General features: G+C 42.8%; 1 protein-coding gene across 3 annotated transcripts in view; it reads left to right on the plus strand.

The window, feature by feature from the left end:
- Positions 1 to 1212: 1212 nt before the first annotated feature.
- Positions 1213 to 16916, plus strand: part of pola1 (polymerase (DNA directed), alpha 1) — a 79319-nt gene continuing 63615 nt past the window's right edge. For 2 of the 3 annotated variants that reach the window (XR_013966164.1, XM_080793985.1), the window contains exons 1-26: positions 1213 to 1367; positions 2243 to 2367; positions 2530 to 2626; positions 2913 to 2990; positions 3129 to 3238; positions 3392 to 3454; positions 4738 to 4836; positions 4924 to 5080; positions 5332 to 5506; positions 6628 to 6800; positions 6965 to 7077; positions 7386 to 7499; positions 7601 to 7675; positions 7773 to 7911; positions 8417 to 8571; positions 9672 to 9756; positions 10150 to 10211; positions 10623 to 10712; positions 11170 to 11286; positions 12104 to 12279; positions 12889 to 13018; positions 14306 to 14422; positions 14963 to 15050; positions 15564 to 15691; positions 15803 to 15952; positions 16137 to 16259. Coding sequence is in view for 2 of the 3 variants with exons in the window: in XM_080793985.1 (XP_080650111.1) it covers positions 1319 to 1367; positions 2243 to 2367; positions 2530 to 2626; positions 2913 to 2990; positions 3129 to 3238; positions 3392 to 3454; positions 4738 to 4836; positions 4924 to 5080; positions 5332 to 5506; positions 6628 to 6800; positions 6965 to 7077; positions 7386 to 7499; positions 7601 to 7675; positions 7773 to 7911; positions 8417 to 8571; positions 9672 to 9756; positions 10150 to 10211; positions 10623 to 10712; positions 11170 to 11286; positions 12104 to 12279; positions 12889 to 13018; positions 14306 to 14422; positions 14963 to 15050; positions 15564 to 15691; positions 15803 to 15952; positions 16137 to 16259 (2988 nt within the window). In the remaining variant the exon portion in view is untranslated. The remainder of the gene's footprint in view (positions 1368 to 2242; positions 2368 to 2529; positions 2627 to 2912; positions 2991 to 3128; positions 3239 to 3391; positions 3455 to 4737; positions 4837 to 4923; positions 5081 to 5331; positions 5507 to 6627; positions 6801 to 6964; positions 7078 to 7385; positions 7500 to 7600; positions 7676 to 7772; positions 7912 to 8416; positions 8572 to 9671; positions 9757 to 10149; positions 10212 to 10622; positions 10713 to 11169; positions 11287 to 12103; positions 12280 to 12888; positions 13019 to 14305; positions 14423 to 14962; positions 15051 to 15563; positions 15692 to 15802; positions 15953 to 16136; positions 16260 to 16916) is intronic. The other variant, XM_080793986.1, reaches the window with a different exon arrangement.

Below are 16916 nucleotides of genomic sequence, written 5' to 3' on the forward strand. Positions count from 1 at the left end.
CAGCCTACATTTTCTTTTTAATATCAATGCATTGCTGAATCGAAACTTTGACCCCTCCCCCTAAAAACAAACGGGGGAAAAAGTGAAAATAGTATACAACCTCACAACTTGTATACTGCAATTAAGGCATAGTGAGCTTGTAGATCGCCTATTTTCACTGATCTAGGCATATTTGACATTGTTCATTAATCATTCCTAATACATTGTGTACCTACATTGTGTCTACATTTATGTCCCTTCCTAGAAATGTAGTGTGGTGTCAGAAATAACAAGTACAATAGCCTATTTAAAACGTAGTGGAGTGAAGGTCATATGCGTGCAAAAAGAAGGAGGCTACTTAAACAGTAGGCTACTCAAGTAAATACTTACTGTCAGTGTGTCCAGCACTGTTGATTGCAAGTTTGCAACAAAAGAACCATGCAAATGAGTGTATTGAAAAGCCCCGAGGGAGGGCAGTATGGGGGACAGCGCATGCACAAGCACAGCCTTTGTATTATGTTTTTGTCATAAGGACTGGGTGTAGTGTCTGGGGCGAGTCCCAACAGACACCACGCCCCGACGCGCTTTCATCCTCCAATCTAGGACAGCTAGCACACCGTGCTCAAAAACACTCAAAAAGTCCAACTAGGTCGCTATGGAAACAAGGTTCAATTTAATAGTATAAGCAGGCGATGCTTCCCGAATTCATGTCTGATAAGCAGACACACTTTTGTACTATAGTAGTTGTTGTACTAGTAGGCTAGTTTGTTTAATTCAGTCATAATTCCGAATATTTTAAATCGGCATGGTAATCAGATGGCAGCTTTGTGATTTTTGTTTAAATTATATTAAATTTAAGACAAACACAACAACTACCAAATGTTGTACTGCAGTAACAGATATCCATTCTCTGATTCTCGCGATTTTTATATTGTACAACAGCGACATCATGCGTGCAGACCCTAAAATGCAGATCATTGAGGAGCACTAGTGTTGAGTGGAGCCTACTATCCCATAGCCTGGAGCGACGGTTAGGCTGCGATAAGTGCGATTGGCTAGTTCGTTGTCCGGCAACCGTTGATACCAAGCCATTTGGCGAATTAACCAATCACACCGTGATCGGCCTCCGAGCCTATGGGATATAGACTTCACTTTACCCCTGTAAGTGGCTGACCATAATACGTGCGTAATATCCTGCATATGACTTTCCCCGGGAACTGGCGTCAAGGCGATTTGGCGCGGAATGCTCTATTGTTGTGTTGTTGACTTGACTCCCGTCGTATTTACGAGAGAGGATTGAAAACGGCGAATAAACTCTCAATAAACAGGAAATAAACCAATGGCTCCGGTGTCCAACCCAGAGAAAGAGATGGAGAATGGGGAGGGAGGTGAGTGAGCATCACAGCATAAGTGAAACTAGCTAAGAAGCTAGCCAAGCAAAAAATAGCATGCATAGTGGGGTAGAGATTCTCAAACTTTATATTGTCAAGGACCTCCATAACTCTGAGACCGTACAAATTAAATGAAAAGGGTCCATTTGGTTCCATTTGTATGCTCTGAGTTACAGACCTCTTAAGGTCCATTATTTGGACCCCCCCCAGGGAACGCTGAGGGTCCCTCGACCTCACTTTGAGAACCACTGACAGAGGGTAGTAAGGGGTTGTAACAATAGCTGTGTTGGTATACCAACCACAGCACAGTTATATGGTCTATGTTATGTTTAATTAACTAAGTACTGTAACAACTGTCACGCACGACAAGCTATATTTTGTAGCTGTGTATGTTTAGGAAGGAAGGAGGAAGGAAGGGGAGACCTAGCCGCATCTAAGTTGCAATACCATTGACAGCCAACAGAAAAGACAGAAAACAGAAAAGTCTGATTGTATTAATAATCAATAATAATAAAAAATGAATCTCCACTATATTGCACCTGTACTACTGGGTTTATCTATCTCTGTTAAGACACACACACACACACACACACACACACACACACACACACACACACACACACACACACACACACACACAGTTATTCCAAGTGAAACAGGTGCGTACCACCTGTTGCGAAACTGCACAGATGCATCCAAGTTGCTTCAGTGAAGACATTTGTTAAATTAACAGCCATACATTTTTCACCTGTGCTCTGTTTCTAGGTTATAAAGAAAAAAAAAGTTTTGGCTTTAGCTTGGCTTAGCTTACAGATCTGATCTGTCTGTATATCATAATGTGACACATGTCCCGCCTCTTCCGGTCCATCCAGGAGATGCTGCAGAAGATGGTCTGGCCAGCTCCAGATCCCGGCGAGAGAAAAAGGAGAAAGTGGGAAGGAAGTCTGCACTGGAGCAGATCAGGAAAGCCAAGAAAGGGGAGAAGATCAAATATGAGGTCAGGTCTTAAGAGTGTGTTGTGTGCATGCATGATGAATATCAGAACTGCATGTAGCATGCATACAGAGATGTACTGTAGATATTCCCTATGTGGTGTGCAAATGTATGGTTATTCTATTGATACACCAGCCTTTGTATAGTCAACCTGTGTGTGTTCCAGGTGGAGGATGTTACCAGTGTCTATGAGGAGGTGGATGAGGAGCAGTACTCGAGGATGGTGCGAGACAGACAAGATGATGACTGGATCATTGATGACGGTGAGGATGGATTCTGTGGCTGGCGACTGATTCTTCTCTCATTGTTATATTCTCTCTCTCTCTCCTCTCTCTCCTCTCTATTTACCACTTGAACCGTAGCGCCCTGACTCCCTATCCAAACATTTGGCGAAAATATCAGATAATGTCTGCTAGTTTTGACGAAGAGATTTAGTGTAGAGGGAGGGAGCTTTAGTGTAGATTTGTTTGTGCACGAACAAAACAACAGGTAATCATGAATGAATAATAATGTAACAACTGTCTCTGTTGGCTTCTCTTGCTGTCTCAGATGGAACGGGGTATGTGGAGGACGGAAGAGAAATCTTTGATGATGATCTGGCAGACGACGTTGTAGAAAAAGGCAAAGGTGAACAACCAAGGCTGTGTTTGCCTATGCTTGTTGTTTGTTTGCATACTGCAGAGGTTCTCAAAGTAACGTGTCTTCATTTTTCATCCTTGATAGTTGATACAAGTACATTATTTTGTGTGTCTGATGTCTTGGCAGGCAAAGCAGGTGCTAAGGACTCTAAGACAACCCTAAAGAAAGCTCCTGTCGCCAAACCTAACACCATAAAGAACCTCTTCATGAACAGCAATGTCAAGAAACCAGCTGAGGTGTGTGCTTGTTAGTGTCTCTGAGGTGCTTGTTGTGTTTACTACTGGGAGCAGAAGCGACACATGTGGAGCTTGTTTTTGTGTGTGTGTGTGTGTGTGTGGGGCTCTTGTTCCGTGTTTGTCTGACGATGTGATGGATTGTGTCTCTTGTAGAAAGATGTGGACCTGTCCAAAGATGACTTACTGGGAGACCTCCTACAGGACCTGCGCTCTGAGGTCAGTCTTCTGTCATGAGACGCATGTCATCAGAGTCAGTTCAGATGTTCAAACACATACTGTTTTACAGTATGTGTATATTAGGGATTAGGGATAGAGTTTGCGCGCTTCTATCTGTTACTTCTCTGACACAGCGCATGATGCACTTCAACTTTGGTGGGACACCGACCACACTGAGAGCCACACGCAGCTGCATTTACACTAGGTTGTTAATTAAGGGCACATTCTGAATGCAATGCAAACTAATAGGCGAGTGCGCTCCGGTGCGGTATGCAAAGGGAAAGAATGACTTCTGTCCGTCCATGACAATAATCAATCCTACATTTTGAATTCTGTACACACATAGAGCAAAACATATTATGGGGAAATAAATTGTTTTTTTTCCCCCCCGACTTTCGACTTCTCCTAATTTGAATCGACTTGTGTTAATGAAATCAATCCATCTATTTTTAATGAATGCCCTAGTGTATACAGTACGACCAGTACTAAACCTGATGTGTAGCTCTATTTAGGGCTGGGTGATGGGCTGGACAAAATCTAAATATCACAATGGAAAATTATCTTTGATGAAACACTCACTACCTGGCTGCCACTCATAGATATGCCTATGTATGATTGACAAAGTTGTAACTTATAGAGCCTTAACATCCTTCATCTCCCGGAGTGTTCAGCTGCTGAACAGAGTCTGATGTCTTTAGACGTGTGACTATAGTATGTCATTGCTAGTGTCACTGAATTGATCCATGGTTCATCTTTATTTCACCGCTGAAAGAAACTGCAGTCACTCAATGATAATAGTATTTGCAGTAGATAACAGTAGCACAATTAGAAATTTGCACCCTATGGCCAGAAAAAAATGACTAATGATTACTGAATTCCTACAATGCCCATAATGCTTTAGTGCATTTCCCCTCCTTCTGGTCATAGACATAAACGTATATGTCTCTTCCGGCTCTGGGGGCCGTGTCAAAATTGAAGGCACAATTCTCCCGAGATTCCTTTGCGAAGCATGAGCGGAAGCTTGTCAAGCTTCCGCGTGCGTAACATAAGTCCTGGAAAAGACACTCTGTGGTTGGCCAGTAGTCACTTGAGTGACAGCGAGTGACATGGAGGAGTCGCTTGAGGGACGTCACTTTGGCAGTAGTCTCATGTTGCCAGACAATTTCGCTTCCGTCGGAGATTGTGGAATAGTTGTCTGGCTACGCGACTAACGCGAGACTACTTGGGCAGCAAAAGAGGTGAAGTGGCCCTTTAACCCATCCAGTATTTTTGTTTTCCCTCAGAAGCCATCTCTTCTGACCCCTCCAGTGGTCACCCTAAAGAAAAGGAAGACCCTTGGGTCTCCTATGAACCCGTTCTCTATCAAACCACAGATGCCGAAGGTACCAGACTTACAGATACATTTCATTTGAGAACTATAAATGAACCAAACGATCAAGAAAATACATTGTCATTTCTCTCAACGGCAGGAATCGCCCTCAGCCATGCTGCCAAATCTGAAATCGTCTCGGCCGTTCCCTGCCAACCTGACACCCAGGAGGACAGTAGCCCGCCCCCCTCCCTCTGCCCCGGTCCCCCCAGCAGCGCGCAAGAAAGTGAAAGTGGAGGAACCAGACCAGGAGGAGGGTAATGAATACCTACCGCTGTCCTTTCTTTAGATACTCTAGTCTAAAGTCATCATTCACTCTTTATTTATATCTCTCTCTGTGATACACATTACACACTAGGGGTAAAAAAAGAAGAATCTATAATCAATTCTAATAAACGGAACCGTTTCTACTTTCTGGGGGGTTTATGTCACTCACAGCAAGGTACTGTGCTCAGTCTGCACACAATATTGTGGCTCACATGTTGCTAACCCGGCATGTCTTGTTCAGTGAATGACGGTATGGAGTTTGATGGAGTGGACTTTGACGAACCGATGGAGGTGGCGTTTGAGCAGGGAGACGAGGGGGCTCCTGCTGAAGAACCCGCTAAGCCAGAGCCCACCGCAGTCCCTGTAGCGGCAGTCAAAGTGGAGTCCAAACCCGAACCCCAGGATCCAGTCCTTCTGTGAGTCATCATTCTTCATACACATTTTCTCTTGTCCAGTGGTTCTCAAACTTAACTCTATCCATAACTCGGAGTGTACAAATTGAACCAAATGGACCTACAGTATAGGGATGCCAGAAACTGACCATCAGCCAAATCGAATAATCGACAGCTCTGCTGATTAATAATCGATTAATTGATTGTTACAGTTTTATAATCAGTTTTGATGAGTAAACGTTTGTGGAGATCTTCTCAGTTCTCATTGTATGCTAGTTACTGCCATTCAGGATGGAAAATGAAATCCATTTGGATTTGGGGAGAAGTAGTTTCATAAGGGGCTGGTATGAAGTACTTGATATAAACGGAAAACGTTCAGTTCACTAGTCTACACTCTACTCTACAACTGCCTTCATTTCATCTGATTGTCTGTCTGGCAGGCTCTTAACAAGCGGCCGTTAACTGTGTCTGTTAGAGAGAGGGGCAGAGAAGAGTGGCTTTGCTCAACTTGATTTATACTTATATTCTCCACTCTGATGAAGGTACATGTTCGATATATCATGCAGCCTTACTTATTAACCTATATTTTGGCTATTTCGATTTTCGATTATGAAATATTTTGGAGACTCCGACGATTAATCGGAAAATCGATTAATCGGCGGCATCCCTACTACAGTATAAGGGTTCAATTTGTGGTGGGAAATTTGGTATATAGTCTTTTTTTTTATTGGCCTAAAATATTGTCTATATACATACATTCATGAATCCACTTGCTGACCGGCTGTCTGTATTGGGCAATCGTTTTATAGGGGTTTCTTGTGACCCTACCATTAACATCCTATGGCAGGCAAAAATGTCAAACTTTCCTTTTGCTTTAAGTAGCATGTAACATGTCAAACTAGGGGTTTGACATGATTCTGAATCCATTCCAAGCATTAGTTTTGCACAAAAAAGCACTCCTGTCACATCATAACAAATTTGATGAGATCAGCACAAATGTGAGAATTTAATGTTTGTGTAGGACAAAACTGACCAATGACCATACACTAAAATCTGGATATAGTATAGCTCCTCAAAAATATAATGATAAATAAATGACCGAACCTGGGTGGGTTTAAGATCTTCCTGGTTGCATGCCTCCTCAGGTCCAGCAGGATAGGAGGTGCATGGGGACAAGATGAGGAGGAAGGAATCGGCATGGCTCCTGCAGATGTGCAGGTAGACTCCAGCCAACTCCCATTGGTGGAGGGACCGGACGGAGAGCAGGTGTTCCGTTTCTATTGGTTGGATGCCTTTGAGGACCAGTACAGCCAACCAGGTAAGGGACGCTCATGCCCTGTTTAGTAGTGTACCAACAGTAAAGACTGCACTTCCCCATGATGGTTTTTATAATGGTAAAAATAAGTCTCAACATTTCTGAAGCAGGTTTAGGAAGGCAGGTACAGAAACGTTAACCCTGTCATCTCTGTGGCCTATACGTAGGTGTGGTCTACCTATTCGGGAAGGTGTGGATCGAGTCGGCCAAAGCGCACGTCAGCTGCTGTGTAACTGTCAGGAACATCGAGAGAACCATGTACTTTCTGCCTCGAGAATATGTGAGTAACTGTTTCCATGTGACGTAGTTGCCACTTTAAGTCTGAAAGGACAGCTCATACGCGACTTTAGCTATGGTGAATAAAAGCCACGGGGCTATTATGATGGAAATGGAAACCTCCCATTAGTAAAAAACATCTAATGTCTTATCTACTGCACCTTGTGTGGGAAATCTGGTGGGGGTGATTAGCAATTTAACTACTGACTGTTTCAAAAGTTAAAACTGTGAGCCAAACATTGCATTGCGATCTCGCCCTTCCCCCCCCCCCCCTCCTAACTCTCATTTGTTCCTTGTGTTATTGTCTCGCAGAAAGTGAACCCCAAGACAGGAGAAGTGTCTGACACGCCAGTGGGAATGATGGATGTCTATCAGGAATTCAATGAGCTCTCTGAGAAGTTCAAGATCATGAAGTTTAAGTCTAAGGTCTTCACTAATTCTGTTTGGATTTCATCTAATCCGTGTCATTTTATTACATCGTAGTAGCAGACTTGTTACATGTTGATTCACTGCGTCTCTGTCTATAGAAAGTGGAAAAGAACTATGCCTTTGAAATCCCTGATGTGCCCACTCAAAGCGAGTACTTGGAAGTCAGATATTCGGTGAGTACAATTTCAACCTGTCCATGTAGATGCAAGGTGCAGAATGGGCGATGTTACTGTATAATCATTGCGGAATGCATTCGTTCGTTCATTGCAGGCAGAGTTCCCGGTGCTGCCCTCCGACCTTAAGGGGGCGACCTTTTCCCGCGTGTTTGGGACCAACACATGCAGTCTGGAGCATCTTCTTCTCAGCAGGAAGATCAAAGGACCCTGCTGGCTCCACATCAAGACGCCACGTAAGAACCATATCTCTGCTGCAGGGAAGAAACCACCTAACTCCAAAATGTTCGTTTTTTTTCAGGAAATTAAAAATGCACATTTTAAATTTCAGAAAATTAAGATTTTTTTTGAAAACAAAGCAATACTGCTTCATCAAAGTTGGTGTTGTGACTCTATATATTGTCAATTACTTTCATGAGAGGGGAAGAGGTGGTGGGGTCAGTTGCTTTAGCAGACAGTTTGAGGGTCCAATGGGTTTTCTCAGAAGCGTTTTTACAATAACACATCAGTGTTATTGTTCACTGGCACTGATTTATGAAAGAAAAGGTGGTTTCCTCCCGACAGCAACAAAATGTAGCCTACCGGCTTCTTCTGCCGTCTTGACACTGGTCCAAAGTAAACAGACATGATTAAACGTATTAAACGTAGTATTTTGTCAAAACGGCATTGATGATATGAAAACAATGATCTTGATTCCTGTCACTCTTCGCTGACCGGGCCTGTCCTCTGTGTCCCCTGCAGAGCTCACCAACCAGTCGGTCAGCTGGTGTAAGGTGGAGGCTCTGGCCCAGAGGAGTGACCTGGTGACGGTGGTCAAAGACCTGCCGCCTCCACCCATCACGGTCATGTCCATCAGCCTCAAGACGGTCCAGAACCCCAAGACGCACCAGAATGAGGTCACACACACCGCTGGGAAGCACATGCACACACTTGACATACTGTATAACACACTTTGTGCCATGATACAACATATACATTCTACAATATTAGATCTGATTATTCTGACTGCGCTTAACCACTTAAAACCTATCCTTCTACCCTAATGGTCAGGGGGTACACAAGCACATGGCCGTTTATCCGTTCTCCTTCTACTACCAAACCACTCTGTTAGCACACATCTCTCCATGCACAAAAAAATCTGCATGCCACCCGAATGTATATGGCACACTGACTATCACGAAAAGTAAAACATGGCACTTCATGTGAAAACTATTGCAGACCCCTGTGCTACAGTACAGTACGGCACGGCACAGTGTGCTACAGTACGGCACGGTGTGCTACAGTACAGTATGGCGTTGCATAAGTTCTAGTATACTTAACTGACTGGGGTAGATTATTCCCCTCTACACCAAATCTAGTTAAATGTACATGACATTATGATGTCTGATACGGACCCAAGTCCGTATCAGACCCGCTCGGGTGACTTCCTGACCCTCAAGGTTCCTTTTGCAAAATCTGAGCAAGGCAAAGCAGCTTTTTCTGTCAGTGCTCCTTTCGATTGGAACAAACTCCAAAAATCCATAAAAATCAGATCACTGCCTTCCCTAGGTCAATTCAGGGAAATTATTTCTAGCACTTTTACTCATCAATGTAACTGTTTTAATTGAGTCTCATCTATTTATTCTAGCTTTGGACACTTTCTGTTTTACAATTCATATTTTGATATTGCTGTATTGTAGAGTGTATGTTGTTGAGTTTGTTTTTTGTATTTTGTGCTTTGTATTTCGGCTACATTGAAAATGAGGGCTTGCCCCTCAATTGTACTCAGAGTTTAAATAAAGGTTATGATGATGATGATGTTATGACATCCCCAGAGTAGGGACGCTAGGCTTGGTGTGGTTAATAAACCAGGATATAAATGTATCGTGTTAGTACAATTATATTGAGCCTGAGATCATATCCTATACACACATTTTTTTTTCAAGTTGTGGTTTAGTCCAAGGGGCATCATTCGATGCAAGAATGTGTCTGATCATAGCTTTTCCTGTGTATGCAGATCGTGTCACTGGCTGCACTAGTGCACCATGAGTTCCATCTGGACAAAGCCCCCCCACGACCGCCATACCAGACCCACTTCTGTGGTGAGTGATCGCAGTGCCATCACTAGCAGAAACCTTGTTTAAAACTGTCCCTGTGTTCCAATGGATCTGATGTAGTTATTTTGTCACAAAGCTCTTGTTAATACTTATAGAATGGAACAAAGATGTAAATTAGTTAATTTACCTAAAAAGTTAAAATTATGGTGAGAGAAGATCTCTGCCCTACAGCAAGGAAAATGTCCATCTTTGTCTTCTTTTGGTTTTATTTTCTCAACCTCCTTGATGATGCAATGCAGCAGTGTACACAGTACCTAATGTCCATTAAATCATACTGAAAGTAAAATAAATATTTATTTATTTATTAAATAAAACTGTTTGCAATAATTGTAAGCTGGCCAGATATACTCACTTGTGAATGGTGAATTGTTGTTTCAGTGGTCAGTAAGCCCAGCGACTGCATCTTCCCCTATGACTTCAAAGATGTTGTGAGGAAGAAGGTGAGTCTGTCAGAGACAGAGTGATCATCTGGACCATGTTCGACAGAATGGACACATTGTTTTCCTTCTCGTTTTCGTGTTTCAACTACTTTTTTCTTTTGCGTCAAACGGATGATATGCAAGCTTTTAACTTGTTGCATCGCAACTTTGTTCACATAATATTGTTGCTGCTAATGTCAGATAAATGTCACAAACTATTTTATTAGGATTGTAAACACTAAAGACCTTTTTTAATGGATGGGGTTTTAATATTTTGGATAACTGATTCTGTTGATCTTTTGAAAAGTAAGCAATTATTTAGTAACTAATATAATTTCGATATATTACAACGTGAAACAAAATCGAACACATTGCCCATTTTTAAATAATGTTATCCTCTGTTAACTGTGTGTGTGTGTGTGTGTGTGTCAGAATGGGAAGGTGGAGATAGCAGCTACAGAGAGGACACTGCTTGGCTTCTTCCTGGCCAAGATGCATAAAATCGACCCTGATGTCTTGGTGGTGAGTAGGAAACGTCTTACTAACTAGGGCTGGTTGATATGGACAAACTCCAATATATCTTTAACCAATTTACATATTTTGATGATAATATGGTATTGTGAAAAATCTAATATATTTTTTATCAGATAACCTTGATATCGAACAAAATTATATTACTTGTCTTTGTTCTATATTATATATTGAAATGTCATGGTTGAGGTGTGAGAAGCATATTGTGTAATTTTGAGATGACTTGGGCTTATGATTGAGCTATTCCTGTGTTATTAGGCTACCTTATTTTACTGTCATATTATTAAATCGCATAGATGGAATTTACAAATCGAAAAACATTATGGACAGATGATCAATTATCTTAAATTAATTGTCATGTGCATAAGAACATGGCATCATCAGAAGGTAAAATGATTGTGTAAGATTTTAGGCAACACGCTGATCTGTCCAATTTCACTTCCGTCAGGGTCACGATATCTTTGGCTTCGACCTGGAAGTCCTACTTCAGCGGATCAACGTGTGTAAGGTCCCTCACTGGTCCAAGATTGGCCGCCTGCGACGGGCCAACATGCCCAAACTAGGGGTGAGAAAGAAGAGCAACGAAGCAAAGAATGAAAACCAACCCATTGTGTCGGTAGCAGTGTTATGGGGTGAAACTGATAATCGAACTTATCAATTTAATTGATTATAAAAAATGACAATGACAATAAACTTTAATAAAACTAAAATAACATACAATTTACAATTTACAATTTAGGCATTTAGCAGACGCTCTTAATCCAGAGTGACTTACATTAAGCAAGAACAAAAGCATGGGAATACATCACATAAAAAACATTCATCATGAAACATGCGTAAGCTAAGAAAGTAACAGTGGAATATCTATATAATGAAACTTATACGTATAAACTATACATATATACTACTATGCTATACATATGTACTATGGCGTGCTATGACTATATACAATGCAATTCTAGTGCTGTCTACATAACATGCTATAAGTCTGTTTTAAATGCTATCTAAGTCTACAGAAGTGCTATCTAGGGTAGAGTAAGTGCTATGGGCCATGATGGAGTCTGAAAAGGTGGGTTTTCAGACTACGGCGGAATACTTACAAAAATGACAATACCTGATCTACAAGCACAATGGGGCACACAATTGTTTTTTTTAGTAAGTATAAAGTGTTTTATCAGGCTAATCAATTGAGTGTTAAAACATAATATAGAATTTTTTTTGTCAATTGTTTATATAAAAAGTGCTTCTCGATTGATCGAAAAAGTAATCAATAGAATAATCGCTAAGAAAATGATGGATGGTTGCACCCCTACAGTGTTTACAGGCAGCCTATGTAAATGTATCACATCCGTGTGACTGGACGTGCCGATGTGTTCTTGCAGGGTCGCGGTTCCTTCGCAGAGAAGAACGCCACCTGTGGCCGTCTAGTGTGTGACGTGGAGATCTCAGCCAAGGAGCTGATTCGCTGTAAAAGTTACAACCTGACCGAGCTGGCGGCCCAGGTATTGAAGGTGGAGAGAGCCACCATCCCACATGAAGACATTAGGAATCTCTACAGGTGTGTGTGTGTGTCTTCATGCGGCAGCCATTTGTTTCAGGTATAATGCTGTTTCCACAGTCCGTGGCCCAAAAAAAACAACATTTTGGGGGTTCTTTCTTGACATGAAAAACGACTGACTGACTAATTGGCATTTGTAGAATCAGTCCCAAATTTACACTAATTAGGCAGCGGAACCCCATTTGAACTGATATGCCAGGGACCCCCATAAGAGAAGAGTTTTACAGCTCTAGCAGTGATTCTCAACCCATTTAATTTCAAGGACCCCCAGTTTGACATTCATTAGGCTATGGACCAACATTTAATGTCATTTCTATCTCTGGGACCCCAATTTATATTGTAAAATCAATGCTAATTTTAACTCTTGAGTGTGTACGAGTTACAGACCGATAAGGGTCCATTATGTTCCTGAACTGTCATTTAGCTGGGGACCCACTGGAACTCCCTCAAGGACCCCACTTTGGGAACCACTGTTTTAATGGGTTAATTTATGAAAGGGAAAAAAATAGAACTAAAACAATGAAATATGGAGATATATGTTTTCTGCCTGCCCGATAGCAGCAATATACAGTATAGCCTATGTAATACATGTATACATGTGTGCATCAGTGACTCTCCTCATCTGCTGTACCTGTTGGAGCTGACATGGACAGACGCCAAGCTCATCCTCCAGATGATGTGTGAGCTCAATGTGCTGCCGCTGGCCCTGCAGATCACCAACATCGCCGGCAACGTCATGGTAACGCACACGCACACCAACGTCATGGTAACGCACACGCACACCAACGTCATGGTAACGCACACGCACAACACCAACGTCATGGTAACGCACACACACAACACCAACGTCATGGTAACGCACACACACTACACCAACGTCATGGTAACGCACACACACAACACCAACGTCATGGTAACGCACACACACAACACCTACGTCATGGTAACGCACACACACAACACCAACGTCATGGTAACGCACACGCACAACACCAACGTCATGGTAACGCACAACACCAACGTCATGGTAACGCACACACACAACACCAACGTCATGGTAACGCACACACACAACACCAACGTCATGGTAACGCACACACACAACACCAACGTCATGGTAACGCACACACACACAACACCAACGTCATGGTAACGCACACGCACAACACCAACGTCATGGTAACGCACACACAACACCAACGTCATGGTAACGCACACACACAACACCAACGTCATGGTAACGCACACACAACACCAACGTCATGGTAACGCACAGTCGCACACACAACACCAACGTCATGGTAACGCACACACACAACACCAACGTCATGGTAACGCACACACACAACACCAACGTCATGGTAACGCACACGCACAACACCAAACTCTGTAATACAGTCCATGCAGCAGCCAGGAGCTGGTGCTGCTCTCCATGGCAGTGGTTCCAGTGGTTCCCAAACTCAAATTAAGTTGTACGTAGCAAGACAAAAGAAAACGAAATACAAAAGAAGTTAAACGTATACTTCTAGTTAAACGTATCAAAGGTGCTCCAGGATCAGACGGGATAGAACATGAGAATCTGGGCACTCAATTGTACAAAGGAGGAAACGGCCTTTATTATAACAAAGTGTACGTCAACATTTATCAACCTACAGAGGTCTTCATCGCCCTGATGAAGGTCAATGGCACGAGGTACAGTCAGACATTTAGGCTTAAAGGATAACACATTATTAACACATTGGATCCTAAATCGTCAAAATGAAACCCAAAACTGGATGCACGTCATACTAAAAACAGATTTGAATCTAGTGGCACCCAAGCACCACCACTTTTGGCCACCAGGTGGCACTCTTAATAATATAAGAAATAATATAATTAAGGCTGTTTCCTCATTAATTTGAGTCCCCAGATTCTCCATTTTTATTTCAAAGTTTTAGCTTAATTGCCTCTCCCAACACACTTCATTGTCTCATTACGTGCTTGTGTGCCCCCTCTTACAATCCTGCTACCTGTGTGTTGTCGGTAGTCTCGTACTCTGATGGGTGGTCGCGCGGAGAGGAATGAGTTCCTGCTGCTTCACGCCTTCCACGACAAGGACTACATTGTCCCTGACAAACCCTCCTTCAAGAAGGCCCAGCAGGAGGTAAATGACACACACACACACACACAACACTATTGCTTGGGCTATTTACCGCAAACACATAATAACTGAAAACATAGAACCAATATGCGAGTTAATCTTGCTAATGTAGGATACTCAAGATGCATAAAGTCGTTTTTGTATATATATCAACACCAAATTGATCAATTCTAATTAATTGATGAAATTCTACTAAATCACGTCGCATTGTGACACGTCAGCTGGTAGAGCTGCTATTTCACTTTTAATCGTTCATTAATCGTAATCAAATCAAATGGTTGAAAAGATTTATATACTGATATTTCTTTTTCTTCTATAATTTTTATCCGACGATTTTGTAACTCATTTTTCACCCCTGTGTCAATTATCTAATGTGATCCTGGACTCTACACACCCTCTGCCAACCTAGTCCCCATATATGGGGGACTTCATATACTGATTTGAAGTGGTATTGCCCAGCCCTGGTTAGGACGGATATTTTCATTCATTAATTTGGACTGTATTAACATGTGGTGGGTTGTGTTCCTCACGTGGGCCCATCAGGAGGGAGAGGAGGAGGGCGATGCAGGTAAAGGCAGGAGGAAGAAGAAGGCAGCGTATGCTGGTGGTCTGGTGCTGGACCCCAAAGTCGGTACGTCTCCTTCTGGCTTTTAAAGAGGCTGCACATTTCATTTAATACCATTTCTTTTCTCTGTCTCCAGACAAAAAATCTTTGGAAAACACTTTCTGCCTCTTCAGATATTTGTGTGAATGTGTCCTACAAATGTTTTTTTTATGAAATATATATCGTATATTGAGCTCATCCTCTGTCTATTTCTTTCTGTGTGACTTGAACTGTTGTGCTCAATGTCACAGTTTGACACAAGAACACAGTTTGCCGGACACTGAGCTGACAATGAGGTTATATCTTCTCTTCTTCTCTGGAGTCCTGCCTCAAAGCAGACCAGAGGTAGAAAACTGATGTCTGATGTCATCGCTAGGGGTACGCATGCATCGTGGCAATGAAGGACCGGAAAGTCTGGCGTGGCATTGTGAAATCCATGATCTCGACCACGGTCGAAAAATGATGATGATGATGTGTCTCGCTCTCTCTGTCTCCAGTGTGTTGTGCTTGCTGCTCACGTCTCTCCGTCTCCCGCTACAGGTTTCTATGACAAGTTCATTCTGCTACTGGACTTCAACAGCTTGTACCCGTCCATCATCCAGGAGTTCAACATCTGCTTCACCACCGTACAGCGAGAGGCTCACACCGGCACGCGCAAGAAGAACGAGGTGGGTTCTTAACTTCTTATGATGGTTCCGTGTGTCCACGGCAAGGGCATTAGTGGACGCTGAATGCAACGTTCCAAGTGAGGTTTCACTCAACACCTACTGTTTAAACAGGAGGACGAGCCGGAGGAAATCCCGGAGGTTCCGGACACTGACCTGGAGATGGGTGTTCTGCCCAAAGAGATCCGAAAGCTGGTGGAGAGACGCAAGCAAGTCAAACAGCTGATGAAACAGCAGGACATCAACCCCGACCTCTACATGCAGGTAGGCACAAATGCACGCACGTTTGTTTTTAACCCTAAAGCTGAAAAATGACTACATAAGTAGTCTTGGATCAAGAATGCCATCTATTTATATAAGTAATTCTGCCATGGATGTCTCACGCACACGCGCGTGTACACACAGTCATCTTGCGTATTGTGACCTTTTTGTTTTTTGTGTGTGTTAGTATGACATCCGTCAGAAGGCTCTGAAGCTCACTGCTAACAGCATGTACGGCTGCCTGGGATTCAGCTTCAGTCGATTCTACGCCAAACCCCTGGCTGCACTGGTCACACACAAGGGCAGAGAGGTAGAGACAGACACACACACACACACACACACACACACACACACACACGTGCGCAATCGTGCATGCATCAACAACATAATGAGATAAATTATGTTGTAGCTCAGTCGCTGGAGCACTCGGACGAGTGTGTGTATGATCGATAGATCGGGAATAACCCTATAAACCTGTTACTTAAACTTAACCTAACGACGCCCACGACCATCCTAGTTGAACATTGGGGTGCATGTGTTGGTTAGACACACCAGTCCTACGGTCATGAGGCCGACAACACGTCGCACCCGACATGTGTTGCCGTTACAAATCACCCGTGGCTTCTGCGTGCGGTTGTTAGGTTAGGGTGAATCTCAGGTTGATGCTCAAATCCTAAAATGACTTCCACTCCACCTCCACTAGAGGGAACTGCTGGATCAAGTTCCACATCCCTCAGTTCACCCTCAAACACTTCTCTTCCCTCTTTCCTCACTTTCTTTATCCCCTCCTCATTTCTCTCTCTAGTCTCTACATACCTCTCTCTCTCTCTCTCTAGCTACACCCCCTTCTGTCTCTCTCCTTTTTTCATTTCTCTCTCTCTGTGTCTGACTTTCTTTTGTCATAAATATGAAACCTGATTTTAATTCTGTGAAACCGGCCCATGTAACGTTAACATAATACCACACA

Source organism: Protomyctophum bolini, assembly GCF_963924005.1.
Source record: "Protomyctophum bolini genome assembly, chromosome: 21".
In the NCBI taxonomy this organism is placed as follows: Eukaryota; Metazoa; Chordata; class Actinopteri; order Myctophiformes; family Myctophidae; genus Protomyctophum; species Protomyctophum bolini.